General features: G+C 41.3%; 1 protein-coding gene across 2 annotated transcripts in view; it reads right to left on the reverse strand.

The window, feature by feature from the left end:
* Window positions 1-480: 480 nt before the first annotated feature.
* GLRA2 (glycine receptor alpha 2) overlaps window positions 481-14,558 on the reverse strand; it is a 134,030-nt gene continuing 119,952 nt past the window's right edge. For both annotated transcript variants that reach the window (XM_068425091.1, XM_068425092.1), the window contains exon 9: window positions 481-759. In XM_068425091.1, the coding sequence (XP_068281192.1) occupies window positions 481-759 (279 nt within the window). The remainder of the gene's footprint in view (window positions 760-14,558) is intronic.

A 14,558-nucleotide genomic window follows, 5' to 3' on the forward strand; every position in this document is an offset into this window, starting at 1 on the left:
TGGTGAAACCACTACCTAGAGACATGGTCATGGAATGTAGCTCAGTAGACTTGTTTCAAATAGAAAGGCAACATTATCCTGAAAAAGTTTGGTCCTCTTATAACTCACTGTACTGTAGCCACCACAGTCTCTTGGTAGATGTTTCAGGTGACTTGTTTGTTTTCTGATTTTCTTTTGTTTTGAAAGATAATATCTTGGTGATAAAGCTGGGTAAAATTTGGCCCCATTTACAGATGTCTGATCAATGCTGAATCTGGAAGAACACTGAGAGTACATAGGGGAAACCCTCATTGACTGGTCTCACAGCATATTTTTTCATGCAATCGCTTTTCCTTCTCTACTTCTTTTCCTATTTGTTCATTTTTTTCTTCAGTGTCCGGGGGGGGGAAAAGAAACCAAATGTCCAAATGACAGAAAGACATTTCACTGTTTATTTACACATGGATCACTTTGGCTAAGAAGTCCTGGCGAACCAGTTGCCTATTTCTTGTGTATGTCCTCATGGCGTATAATTTTGTATGTAATCCAGTAAAAGATGTTGAAAATTAGGAAGGCGAGTGGGAACGCAGCACGGGATATTGTGTCAATCCTTTTCGCACGGTCAACAAACTTCTTTTTGATGGAATCTGAATCCTTTGGTGGTGCTGGAGGTGGATTGGGTGTCGTAGCCTTGACTGCTGTGCCATCTTTGACTTGGAGGCAGTGGCCCATGCCGTAGCCACTGAAATTGAATCGACTGTCACGAGCAACTTCATCTTCCTGGGGGATAAAGAAGACAAATAAGACACACAATCACCTGTCTATCAAGCACGCCATATACTTGAGTAGTTGAGGTGCACCCCTCCAAAGCACCTAAGCAAATTATCTGGTTAAGCTATGATATAAAGTCCAGATTTCAAAGACAAGCAAGAAATTACAACTCACATAAAAATATATGAAAATTAGGTGACTACCAGTGTTTGTGAACCAGAGCTTTAATCTTTCTAGCTATGACTAAATCAAGTGTCCTGAGCAGCAAGCTGTACCCCAACCCCATAGGGAAGACATCTCACTCCACAGGTTTCTCATCGCTCTCCTTGGGCTTGCTGTTGGGAGAAAACATGGTCATGGACTAGATGATCTTTAAGGACCCTTCCAACCCAAACCATTCTACAATTCTATGATTCTATATTGGTAGCAGGGAGTCTGCTCCAGACAGGTTGAATTGAATGACCCAGAGATCCAGGGGCCCAAGTTCATGGCAACGTGTATCCATGGCTCAGTCTAACCGCAGCCTTGCATCTCTGTCTCTGATCTACGAAAGAACGATAAATCACAGTCCCTCCTTGCTCATAGGAGCACTCTGAGAATCAATACTTCAAAGTGCACTTGGATTTAGTAATCAGGAGTTAGGTGCAATAGCGCGAGCTAATGTAGCACCATCTTGCAGAAATCCATTCTCTCTCTTGTCTGAGTGGGTAATATTTGTTTTTGGAGAGGTGAGTAACGACCACTGAACTTTATCACCACGATAACTGTGTGATGAAAGGTTTGTGACTGTGTTGGTAAATTCTCACTGCCATTTCTCCTGTCTGATAGCACAATAACACACAAGTTAACAGTTACTGGCAGCCCTCCATGAAGGATTCAAAACCAACAAACAAGCAGCTCTATTCTTTTTCATTCCAGCAGGGATGAGTTGTAGGTCCAGCAGCTTGCCCTAGTTAAAGACCTTCTTTTTGACTGACAAATACTTCACTGCTGACTTAAAATGACCGCTTCTTGGGCTCACAAGGAGCCCTCTCCCTCACAGGGAATACTCCCTCATCTGTCTCACTAAACCACAGCCTTCTGATTTTAACAGAGAATCAGAGACTGCAAGAAAAAAAAAGCACAGCAGCAAGATATTGAATAAGGAGCACATTTGCTGAACTTGGGGGTGGAGAGGGAGGATAATTTACACCTATTTGGGATGTAAATCACTGCTCCTTCACAGAAGAACCTTTTTCAATAATTGCATTTTTCTCTCTCCCCAGTTCCGGCATTGGAATTGAATATATCACCAGACTTGCTCTCCTTACCTTGGAGCTGACATACAAACGTGAATAACCAGTAGTGTGATCCAAGGCTACAAAATGAGAAATAGTCACTCTGACTGCTTGTGACATTGAGTGCTTAGTGAAGGAGGATGGCAGTAAACAGTGCTTTGGAGCCTCTGTCACTCCAGCCTGAGGACTATTCTACAGCGTACCAATGAGCAGGTGGAAAATTGTGGTATTGCAAGGCTGTTTGAGCACTTATCCAGGGTTTATATCCCTTTCATTTCAAAAGTTCACCATCATTAAGAAAAAGAAGCATAGTCCTCTCCTTTTTCAATTTTATTTATTTATACTTTTCAGTCCCTCTGTGAAAACTCTGAAATTCTGTTTGTCCTAGTGACAAACAGATGGGTCAGGGCAATCCCAAGCACAAATATCAGACTGGACAGAGAACGGATTGAGAGCAGCCCTGAGGAGAAGGACTTGGTTGATGAGAAGCTCAACATGAGCCAGCAATGTGCGCTTGCAGCCCAGAAAGCCGACCATATCCTGGGCTGCATCAAAAGAAGCGTGGCCAGCAGGTCGAGGGAGGTGATTCTCCCCCTCTACTCTGATCTCATAAGACCCCATCTGGAGTACTGCATCCAGCTCTGGGGCCCCAAACATAAGAAGGACATGGAGCTGTTGGAGTGAGTCCAGAGGAGGGCCACAAAGATGATCAGAGGGCTGGAGCACCTCTCCTATGAAAAGAGGCTGAGAGAGTTGGTGTTGTTCAGCCTGGAGAAGAGGAGGCTTCAGGGAAACCTTCTAGCAACCTTTCAGTACCTGAAGGGGGCCTACATGAAAGCTGGAGAGGGGCTTTATACAAGGGCATGTAGTGATAGGATGAGGGGTAAAGGTTTTAAACTGCAAGAGGGTAGATTTAGATTAGATATTAGGAAGAAATTCTTTCCTGTGAGGGTGGTGAGACACTGGAACAGGTTGCCCAGGAAAGTAGTGGCTGCCCCCTCCCTGGCAGTGTTTAAGGCCAAGTTGAATGAGGCTTTGAGCAACCTGGTCTAGTGGAAGGTATCCCTGCCCATGGTAGGGCAGTTGGAACTAGATGATCTTTAAGGTCCCTTCCAAGTGAAACCATTCTGTGATTCTATGATTCTAAATATATAAAATATTTTAAAAATGAACCCACTGAGACCTAAGTTCTGGATAGTCTTATAGGCAAGGCTTTTCTTGCATGACTGAATAACACCACAAAGTCCCCAATAATACAGGGAGCTGCCTTTCTCACAGCACTTTTCGCTTTTACTGAGTTTGAAGGATAAAATGCATGCCCAGTACACGAGAAGTGATTAAAAAGAGTAACAGTTTTTCAGCAGCTGTCTTGCCATATGTACTTTATTAATTTTTTAAAAAATTAATTTCTGTTACTCGTGAAGGATCTATAGGGGGAAAGAAAATGTACTGAGCACAATGCAGGACTTGGAGAGCCCCTACTTCCACTGTGCCCTGCTGGGTCACAGCTTTGTTGTGCGGGGTTGAGCAATTCCTCTTCAATGTCACAGCCCTGCTTTTGAGCTTACATTGTTGTAACTAGAGTAGGAAGCCATCTGAGGTTAGGGACAGGAATGTTTAAATTGCATTCTTTCAGGTCTTCAGCACCCAACCTTTAGCTGTAAGGAGCCACTCCTTTCCCAATGGGATTTAGAGCGCTGCTTTCCTCCCCATAGACAGTTGGCTGTGCCACTTCTTTCTCACAAAACCCAGAGGGAAGTGTGTGCAGTCCTTGTGATAGATTTTATTTAGAACTACAGTAGATGCTGATTTACCCTGGATACAAGAGGTACAGCATTCACCCTCTCTGCTTGTGCAGATTTGAATCTCCTCCCCAATAAATCTCTGAATCGGTTTGTTACTTGTTCTCCCAACATGGAGCTGTTTGCTGTTTGCAAAAAAAGTGTGTGGTTATGTAGCCTTTTTTTTTAAGCTTTATCAGAAAAACTTTTTTCAAAGACTAAATAATTAATTAAGAGAATGGCACTGTGTTTCTACCCTGCCACTTGTTTCTATGTTTGATATTTCACTCTTACAAAAATTTAGCACTAGAGACACTTGAGCTGTAGCTGTTGCAGTCATCTAAGTGTCCCTGGAAGACAGCAAAGCCACAGTTCTTACAGCCCCGTCTCTAGCCCTGGAGGTGCCACAGCTCCATAACCACGTCATTTTCAGCAGTAAAATCCCCCAGGAGCCGAAGGGGGTTTGCAGTCTGGCACCTGCCTACCCTCTGATCTCTGCCAGCATCTGTAGTCTCACAGGCATGGCCTGACCCTGTCAGAGCTCTCCCACCTGACCAGACATCACCTGAAAGACCTCGGAGTGGTGAGGTCTCTGCCCTCTTCTATGAAATTGGCTAGTAGTGTTGAAAATTAACAACAAAACCCTGCAGGGATCGAGACCCACATGTCTGTGCTAGGAGGATATTCCTCCTATGAGACTGCAGTTGGGCATGTGTCCTATTGTTCCCCTGAGCCTTTAAACTGGTTCCACCCAAAATGACACAGTAGGGACAGAAAGGCTTCCTCACTCCTGCTGAAGGGAGCTGAGGGTCAACCCAAGTGCTGGAACTTCATTGTCCAGGCTGCTTGTGGGTTAGATCACTCCAGCATGGAGCATGCCAACAAGCTTTCTCCGAGATGAACCTGCTTCACTGGGGGCTAACGCTATGCACTGTGGTCATGTGCCATGTGGTGATAGCTGGCTACAGGAACAATATATCCCCGATGTAATTTACGCTAGAATTACAGATGTAGTTTAAAAAACTGTCTCTAGGATACCACAATCTTATGGCAAAGTTACAATCTGACATTTCAGATTATCTTCCAACATTCTGTAACGTATAAAGTATTTGGGAGAATAGTCATGGAGAAAGAAAACCAAATTTAGATCCTTTGTCAGAGAGAACCCTTTTTTTCCCATGTTTCAGTATGTGAGATGAACTGACCTCAAGTGCCTTCCCTTAACATAGTGGATATATCTTCTTTTAACCTAGAGTCTTAGTGAACTATGGGGCAACCTACCGAGGGTATCCTCTGACGTGGTTGTAGAGTCACTCTTCATTCTCAATGTCATATTCAGTTCACACCATCTGACACACCCTACCATGGAGACTCATCCGAAGACAGTCTTCAATCTGTGCTGTTCACCAGCTTAGTCAATGGTAAAATAGTGCAAATGACTTTGCAAACCTTTCCATCATTATTTTAATCAGATTACACATAAAACTTGCATTAATTTTAAGCCGGACATGATCTCACTTGCTTAAATCCCAGATTATTCGTGTTTTTACAGGTTTTTAAAACCAAAATCAAAGAGCAGCTGGAAGCCACTGGACATCAACTGGAAAGGCAGAATCCACTGCCATTGAAGTCATTGACTTTATACTTCTAAAGGGATGTGAAGTTAGTCTTGCCTAATTCATAGTCATAACTCAATCTGTCCTTGATAAAGACATGGGGAAAAAGGTCACAAACTAGGATGAGAAACAGAAAGAAAATAATAGCAAGATGAAAGTGTTCCTTTGCTGTTTTCCTCTCAGATGTTCACACTCCTGAGTATTTTAGAATAATTATCCTTTGAAAACCAATTACATTTCCTGAGATTTGGGCAAATGCTTTCTACAGATGCTTTTTCAACAATATAGGTTTCAATATAGGTTTATATGTATTATGGTGTCATACTGAATATGTTTAGGTGTTGGCTATAAACAATTTTCATCAAACAAGAAATCCATGTTTCCTCAATTTTTAATTTTTCTTCATGAATTTAATCATTTTCTGTGCTTTACAAAGTAATAAAATTAGTTTCTCTTGACTTAGCTTTACAGTAGGCAACATGTAAATCAGGGGGGTCATATTTCTGACATGCTTTTCTATCTTTGTCTTCCATCTTTGTAAAGCTTTTTTTTCTACTCCATCAGGTCTAGAATATAATTCATACCACCAACTTCACACCAAAGCAATCAGGAATGGGAAAAACACATTAGAAAATCTAGTCCATTCACTGCCTTGTATGCACAGCTTTCTGTACAATGCATTCTGAAGTGCTTTGTCCTGACCACTTTTAAATGCTTATTGTCAGCATTGACTCAGTTATAACAATGAGGAAAATGAGAAAGAGGCTGGCTTCAAACAGTGTATTTAATTTAGTCTCTGATGTGATTTATTCATTTAATTTTGCTACTCTTTTTCCAACATATGGTGGGCAAACGATTTAAAAAACTATCTGGTTTAATTAAATTTCAAGGACACAGGAGATTAATTTTAGGTATAGGGTAGAGAACATCAGGGAAATTCTCCTTTTGGCATTCATAAGCACAAAGTTAGAAAACCACAATAAATTCAGACTTGAATGCAAAATGGAATCAATAGGAATCAGACACCAAAATAGCTTTGGAGAATTCATTCCTAAATCATCTTTAAGATTTTGAGACATCTCCCATCTCAGTACTTTAGATAATTGACTGTGTGGTTTTGCAAAGACAGTTGGTTTCAGTTCTCTGGAGTCATTGAGTATGTGGTTGAAGGTAGTTCAGCTGAGAAGCATGCTTGGACTTTCAAATCCTCTTTGGTTCCCCACAGAAGGCTCTTACAAAGCTGAACAGCCAGGAGATAAGAGGGAAGATCCTTTCATAGATTAACTGTTTGAAAGGCAGTAATGGAGTTTAGGAGTAAAAGATCAATTTCATGACTGAGGGATTCACTGGAGGGGATCCCCAAGCATCTGTGTGAGAACCAGTAACAAGGAAGAGATTTATAAATGAGCCAGGGCAAAGGTTCCCAAGGGAAGGTATGCAGGTGAAACAGGCTATTCAAAGTGGTTAAATCTAAGACAGGCCTTCCAGAAGGATTTCTAAATGCTGAGTGACTCAATAACAAAATGGCAGTATGTGAAATACAGGGCTGATAAGAACAAGGTGAAGTACACTACAAAAAATAACCCTAATTACACATAGACAGTAATGGACTCAAAATTCATTCTTTCTCGGATAGGAGTTTGTGGAATTCCCATGTAGATGATTCTGACAGCATTAGTCCTCTGCTAAGCAGCTGTCAGGCAATGGGAAAAAAAACCAGAAAACATCATTCTGCCACTTTGTCCACTCACAGTGTGATCAGTTTTTGAACATGAGGAGCATTTCTGGTCACCCAAACTCAGTAAAGTAGAATTAGGTAAAGTACAAAGGGGAGCAGCAAAGACTTTTTCTGCACGAGGAGAAACAGAGTAGATGAGATCTCTTCAGCTTAGAAAAGCTGTGTTTGGGGGTGGGTATCACAGAGGTCATAAAATCATGGTGAATGTTAATAAATGGAAGGAAAAGGAGTAAGTTATGGGTTTTTTGTATGTATTTTTTTTTTGAAGGCAGGAAAAAGGATAAAACACAGTGACACTATGAGGGAGAAAGGAAGAACTTATTTTTTAAAAGGAAGTTATCTTTCATTTACCTGTGTAAATCATTGTGTCAGAACATTTCAGAGGATAAAAATAGCACAATGGCACAGATTTATAGGTCTATGTGCAGCTATTCAAAGCGCAACCTAGTTCATGCAGAAGTGTACCCTTGGTTGCTTATTTTCAGAAGACAGAAAAGTCCTTCAGTGCTTGTCTTGGAGCTTTTAAATACAATTTGTCTCAATATCCATGCCTGACCACTGCTGGAGAAATGATCCTGGAACAGAAGGTGTTCCTTCTCACCGAATATGGCATGTCCTATGGGAATTCAGGTCTTCCAGCTCTTGATAATACGCCGGGAACTGGAGCTAATGTTGAAATGTCCTGTATTTCCACTAGTTTTTAGTACTTTGAGTGTCATTTTTTTCTCTTCACATAGTTCCACCTTGAGGCTAAATCCTGATGATGCAGAGATGACTCTCATATAGCAAACCTATGAGTCCCAGTTCCTTAGACAGGAGGAAAAAGTGAAGTTGGAGCAAGCTCTGGTGGCATTTGGTAATAAAGAGGTCACTAACAGACTTCTCTGATTTGTTCCACCCTGAAGAGCCCTGGATCTCAGCTCACCTACGCAGGATGCCATTCCCACTTCTCATTAGTCCAGGCTTCAGAGGAGCAGAAGCTGATGTAAAATTGTCAGTTTCTCACCTCAATCCTTCCCAAAATATAGATCAAACTCATCCCAGAATTTGGCCTATGTATTGCTTTTCCTAAATATTTTCTAAGGTGTTTCATCAAAAACATAAGCAGTCTCTGAGCAATCCTACTGCGTGATGCTGCTCCATCAGGACCCACCATTCTGTGTGCAATAGAGATGTTCACCCATTTTCTGCCCCTCTTAGCACTGATTTCCCTGCTCATTGATGTTTGTTTTTTCTCTCATTTGGACACTCATGCCTTATAAAATCTAAGTAAAGCAGATCTTGTATTATAAATACCACTGGTATTTTAATTAATGGAAGAAAAATTGGTCATTGTTGAATTTGATAAGGATTTCCAATGGACAAATTTAGGTTTGTTTTAGAAGCTATGTTTAATAATACCTCCTATCTCCAATAAACAGCAGAAGAATCTCTGAAGCATGAGTGATTTACTTACTTACTTATTCTGTAAGAACAGCAAGTGAACTGTTGTTAATACAATAATGAAATGGTAGTTAATGTGGCCTCGCCCTCTTTGAGTAGGAATTGAACATTATCCAACTGAAAGAGTAACATAATTTAAACATGTTGTGGAGCAAAAATATTTTCCTGGCTTGAAATATCTCTAAGTGGAATCTAAATTTTTCAAGGATTACTTTAATAATAAAGATTATACAGTCAGTAAGGGTGATCAGTGTGTTAAAGAAAAAATTTCCTTTTTCTTTAGTAAAGCAAGGCTTCCTTCTCAATTTTGCAAATGCACGTAATGTAAATTTCTTATTCATGTTTTATATATGATCTAATTAATATTTTAATTTTGGGGGAGGGAGGGAGAACGAGATGAACTGCTGTTTTGCAAAGCGTCATAGAAGTTATGATAGAGAGTTATAGATCCTAAATAACAGCAGATCTATTCCTGACATGGTGTCTTGGTTTCCCTTTGTTTTCAATGAAAGTAATCATAGAATCATAGAATGATTTGGGTTGGAAGGGGCCTTAAAGATCATCTAGTTCCAACACCCCTGGCCGTGGGCAGGGACATCTTCCACTACACCAGGTGGCTCAAAGCCTCATCCAATCTGGCCTTAAACACTGCCAGGGAGGGGGCATCCACAGCTTCTCTGGGCAACCTGTTCCAGTGTCTCACTACCCTCACAGAAAAGAATTTCTTCCTAATATCTAATCTAAATCTACCCCCTTTCAGTTTAAAACCATTCCCCTCGTCCTGTCACTACTTGCCCTGGTAAAAAACCCCTCTTCAACTTTCCTGTAGGTTCCCCTCAGGTACTGGAAGGCTGCTCTAAGGTCTTCCCAGAGCCTTCTCTTCTCCAGGCTGAACAGCCCCAACTCTCTTAAAATATCCAGACACAGTGATCTGTGAGTGTCTTATAGACATAATTTGCCTGGATATTAAATCCTCTCAGGACAGTGAAGTCTGGAGACTTGACTGCTCTCAGATAACTCTTCTGCCAGTCTCTCTCTGATGAAAGCAGAGGTTGGCCAGTTTATCAGTAGGAATGGCACATTAGTCTGTTTTACATCAGACAAATACATGTTAATGACCTAGATTTGAAGGATAATCTGCTCTGACCAGAAATCTGTCAGATACAGGGCAACTAATTTCTGCTCATGCTGTCTGCCTGCAACGCTGAGCAAACTGCAAACCTAGTGTTTAAATATGTGACTATTTCAGCTAGAATGTGGAATAGCAGTTAATGGACACATCAAAGAAAAGTAATGTGAAACAAGACTATGTTTGCTAAAATTTTAGAACCTCAAAAACCTAAAACACCAAGGGAAATGTACCTAAAATTCACCTTTCCCGCTTTCTCTTGCTCTCTGCAAAACATCTGCCCCAGGAGAGATAAGATGGCACCACAAGCCAACCCTCCCCCCTTCCCCATGCTGGCAGTACAGAGAAGAGGAAGGAGAAGGGGAAGGGGAAGGGGAAAGGGAAGGGGAAGGGGAATAGGAAGGAAGAGGCTTTTTTCCTCTCTGTTGGTGGATTTTCTCCTTCAAGCCATTTGCTAAAACAAACACCCAGAACAAACCCCCACAAACGCAGAGGGAGATTACCAGAGCTTTCTCAGACAGACTTCATGCATTTAATTTATGCAAATACTGCATGGAACGAATTAAATATTGCGAATTAAATTAATAATTTAAATTCTGTAGCTAAAAATAGTCAAGAATATCTGAATAATCTTAAAGTGTTCACATGCAAATTTTATAAGTTTTGTGGTTTTTTTTCCTGAGCAGACAAGCCAACTGATAAATGAACGCCTTCCTTTTGCAGTTATCAGTTCTTAATACCAGACTTCCAATAAATAATGTTTTGGAGTTGTTTTTCTTTTCTTAACTTCTATTAAACAAATTATCTTTTGTGGCTTTGCATATCATTTAGTTCTTGTTGTTAGCCAAGATCTCAATCTGGATTTCTCTAGCTGTTTTTTACATAGCTCCGAGGTGTGATTGGGTTATTTGCCAGCTATCTGCACTTCAAATTTGTTTCTAAAATTAAATTGTTGCATCTTAGAAACATCTTGACAGTTTGAATGTATTAGAAATTTAGTACATAAATAGACTTCTGTGTTTTCATTTTGATTTTCTTCTATGAGGGTTGTTCTATAAAACTCAGATATTATTTATTCACAGAAAAATAAACATTCATCATGAGGTGAAAATCAATGGTACTTAATGCTATACCAACTTGATAGTGTAATTTTTACACAGAATTGTTGGGGTTTTTTTTCTCATCTGGTAAGTAATAAATCTACAAATCCTGCAAGGTCATTGGAAGTATGCATGCAACAGCAATGAAATAAGATTTCATTTAAATTGGGTTTGATGTTTTTTCTTTTACTGTATTAAACACACACACATACATATGCACACTCACACAGTCTGTATGCACCCACACACACAGATATGTGCACATACATAAACATGTGGGCATCTACCTAATTTAGTAATCCAATGCCTTTTGTATTCCGTAAAGTCATTTGCTAGTGGGAAGCTCACCTAGTGAGAATTTTTGTATCCCAGCTTAGGGTTCGGAGCTCTCTTCAGAGCATTTATCAAACTGCAAACTCCATTTTGAATAACTTCTCAAAATGCTAACTTTTCTGCTAGCTTTTCCCCTTCAGAAGGGAATGCGATTCTGAGGAGCAGGGATACAGAACACGTGGTCAAGGGTCATTAAACCTTCCCAATCCTCTCTGCTCATGAACAGGTTCTGTGGTGGGGTGCTGGCACCTCTCCAGGAGGACCATCTGCCCAGGCCAGTAGCTAAGCAACAGATCGCCTGGTGGTGGACTTTTATTACTTGGCAAAACTGATTAAAGGATAACCTAAAACAATGGATTTAATAGTATGTAAGAAAAGTCCGTCCTGAGAGGGCTGAAAGTCTTCCTGTCAGATGAAAAGCAGAAGCATGGCTATAGCAGTGGAAGAGGTATTCTTGGGAGAGGATCTCAGATGCGCATCTGAACTCCAGTCTTGCTCAAGAATATCAAGGAACAGGGATGAAGAAATGTCCAATTAATTTATCTAGAGGAGAGAGTGCAAGAATAACACCAAAATAAAGGGTCTCTGTGCCAGCAGCCTTTCTGAAATGTGCATGTTGTATGCTTCATCTTTTATGTGTCTTTTATGTGAGTAATTCTAAATCAGTGTTTACAGTGCTGGAGATCTGGAGAAGCTTGACCTTTGGTACACTGAAAAGGTCAGGACTTACTTTGATAGCCTATGACCACCTGACCTTGAGGTCCTACTTTTGTGAGGGGATAACACCTGGGGAAGGATCATGTTCAGAAAATATGCTAATAAGCCAGAGAATGAAGCAGTGCAGGAGACTCCCCCGAGATGAAGGGAGACCCGGCAGCACGGGTTGCTACTTCACTGGACCCCCAACAGCCTCATGAGTACCAGGCAGGAGCTCTCTACCAAGATCCAACAACACGATGGATTTGGGGACAGCCTAAATACTGCACAATAGGGTACCACACACTCTGCTCATTTACAGTGAGTGCTCATTAACCTGATTTGTTTGTCCTCTGAGCTGGAAACATGAATGGGGTCTTAAAACCACTAATGTGAAACACAAGCAAATTGATGACGGAAATGGTATTGAATGGCCAGTCTTGGCCCTTTTGCTTCCCTGTCTCCTTCCTTCTGCACCCGTCTCTTCTCTTCTTGACTCCTTTTCTATTTTTTTCTACCTTACATTTTGCCTCACTAATTCCCAGTTCTGCTCTTACCTACCTCCTCTTTGATGCTTTCATCCTCACTGATTTCCAGATATGTGACCTCCACTTTCTGCTTCCAAGATTCGGCTCCTGCCTCAACCCCTCTCTGCTCTCGCCCCTTTCTGATCTTTGTGTCTAAATTCTCTTCCTCCAAAGAAAAGACAAAACATAAAAGTAGAGCTCCACCTTACCAAGACCACCTCTGAACTGTGAGGTGTTATTCTGCCTTTTAAGAATAACCACAAAATAGTTGATTTTTAAAAAATTAAAACCTTCCAGTTTTGGATATTCACAGAACTCCTAATTGCTCATTTCCAGTACCACAAAGCATTTTGAAATGTATCGTTTCTTATTTGTACTATTGTTCATGACGTGCAGCATGTCTCGTTGCTGGCATGGAAAGCTGAATATCACCGAGTGTGTTGGCCCATGAGCAGTCTGTGCCTTTGTTCTGACCCAGAATGTGTAACACAAACCATTTGGAGGCTTTGAAGAATGAACACAATGAGTGCTGCAAAACCAGCACCTGGCATTTTATTTTTATTCTAAGTTTAAAGCTCAGCAAAAAGACTTGTTTGCGCATAGTACTTGTTCTAGTCTACTGAAAACTGAGTAATGTGGTAGTATATGCAAATAGTAATAGATTAAAGATTTGGCATAGCCTGGAATACTCCAATGACATGTTCAATCACAGCAGTACCATCTGCTTTTCCTTATATGCGCTAAATTTATAACACTGTGATAATTTCAATATTAGTTTACAAACCACCATGAGGAAACTATACTTAACAGATAAGCAATATTTGGGCTTTGTGGCTTATCTTTAGCAAACAGTTAGTAAATGTCTCTCCAATTGCTCTCAGCTGTGTTCTTAGAGAAAGGACTTTAGAAATCAATAACATTGATTATGTACTCTTTTTATCCCTGAAGGAATGCCAGTGACTTGCAATTCAAATTTTATTTCCCTAAGCTTTTGCTCATTCAGATCTGGCTAGAATTTTGACAGATCAAAAGGTGATCAGACTTAATCATAGAATCAGAATCAGAGAATGGTTTGGGTTGGAAGGGACATTTAAGGGTCATGTAGTCGAACTCCCTTGCAGTGAGCAGAGACATCTTCCACTAGCTCAAGTTGCTCAGAGCCCTGTCCAGCATGACCTTGAATGTTTCCAGGGATGGGGCATCTACCACCTCTCTGGACAACCTGTTCCAGTGTTTCACCACCTTCATTGTAAAAAATTTCTTCCTTCTCTCTAGTCTGAATCTACTCTCTTTCAGTTTAAAACCACTACCCCTTGTCCTATCACAAAAGATCCTACTAAAAAGTTTGTCCTCACCTTTCTTACAAGCCCCCTTTAAGTATTGAAAGGCCACAATAAGATCTCCCTGGAGCCTTCTCTTCTCCAGGCTGAACAACCCAACTCTCTCGGTCTTTCCTTGTAGGAGAGGTGTTCCAAACCTCTCCTGTTCACCTGGAGCTTGGACACCAGTACAACACAAGAACCCTGGTATTGTAGAGCAAAATGAAAATGAACCCCTTCTGTTTGGAGTGGAATTTTTACCGTATTGCTAACCATACCTTCTCTTTGTCAGCCTGACCTTGGTGCCAGGTAAGGTGATGGAACAGATCATCCTGAGTGCCATTACACGGCACATGCAGGACAATCGGGGCATCGGGGCCAGCCAACATAGATTCATGAAAGACAAGTCCTCCTTGACCAACCTGATCTCCTTCTATGACAAAGTGACCCACTTAGTAGATGAGGGCAGGGCTGTGGATGTAGTCTATCTAGACTTCAGTAAGGCATTCGACACTGTCTCCCACAGCATCCTCCTAGACAAACTGGCTGCCCGGGGCTTCAATGGGTAGACTCTTCAATGGGTTAAAAACTGGCTGGATGGCCGAGCCCAGAGAGTGGTAGTGAATGGGGCAAAGTCCAGCTGGCGGCCGGTCACTAGCGGTGTTCCCCAGGGCTCAGTTCTGTGGCCGGTGCTGTTCAATATCTTTATAGATGATCTAGACATAGGGATTGAGTGCACCCTCAGCAAATTTGCAGATGACACCAAGCTGGGTGGGAGTGTCCATCTGCTGGAGGGTAGGAAGGCCCTACAGAGGGATCTGGACAGGTTAGATAGACGGGCCGAGACCA

The sequence above is a fragment of the Nyctibius grandis genome, chromosome 2 (genome assembly GCF_013368605.1).
Source record: "Nyctibius grandis isolate bNycGra1 chromosome 2, bNycGra1.pri, whole genome shotgun sequence".
Lineage (NCBI taxonomy): Eukaryota > Metazoa > Chordata > Aves > Nyctibiiformes > Nyctibiidae > Nyctibius > Nyctibius grandis.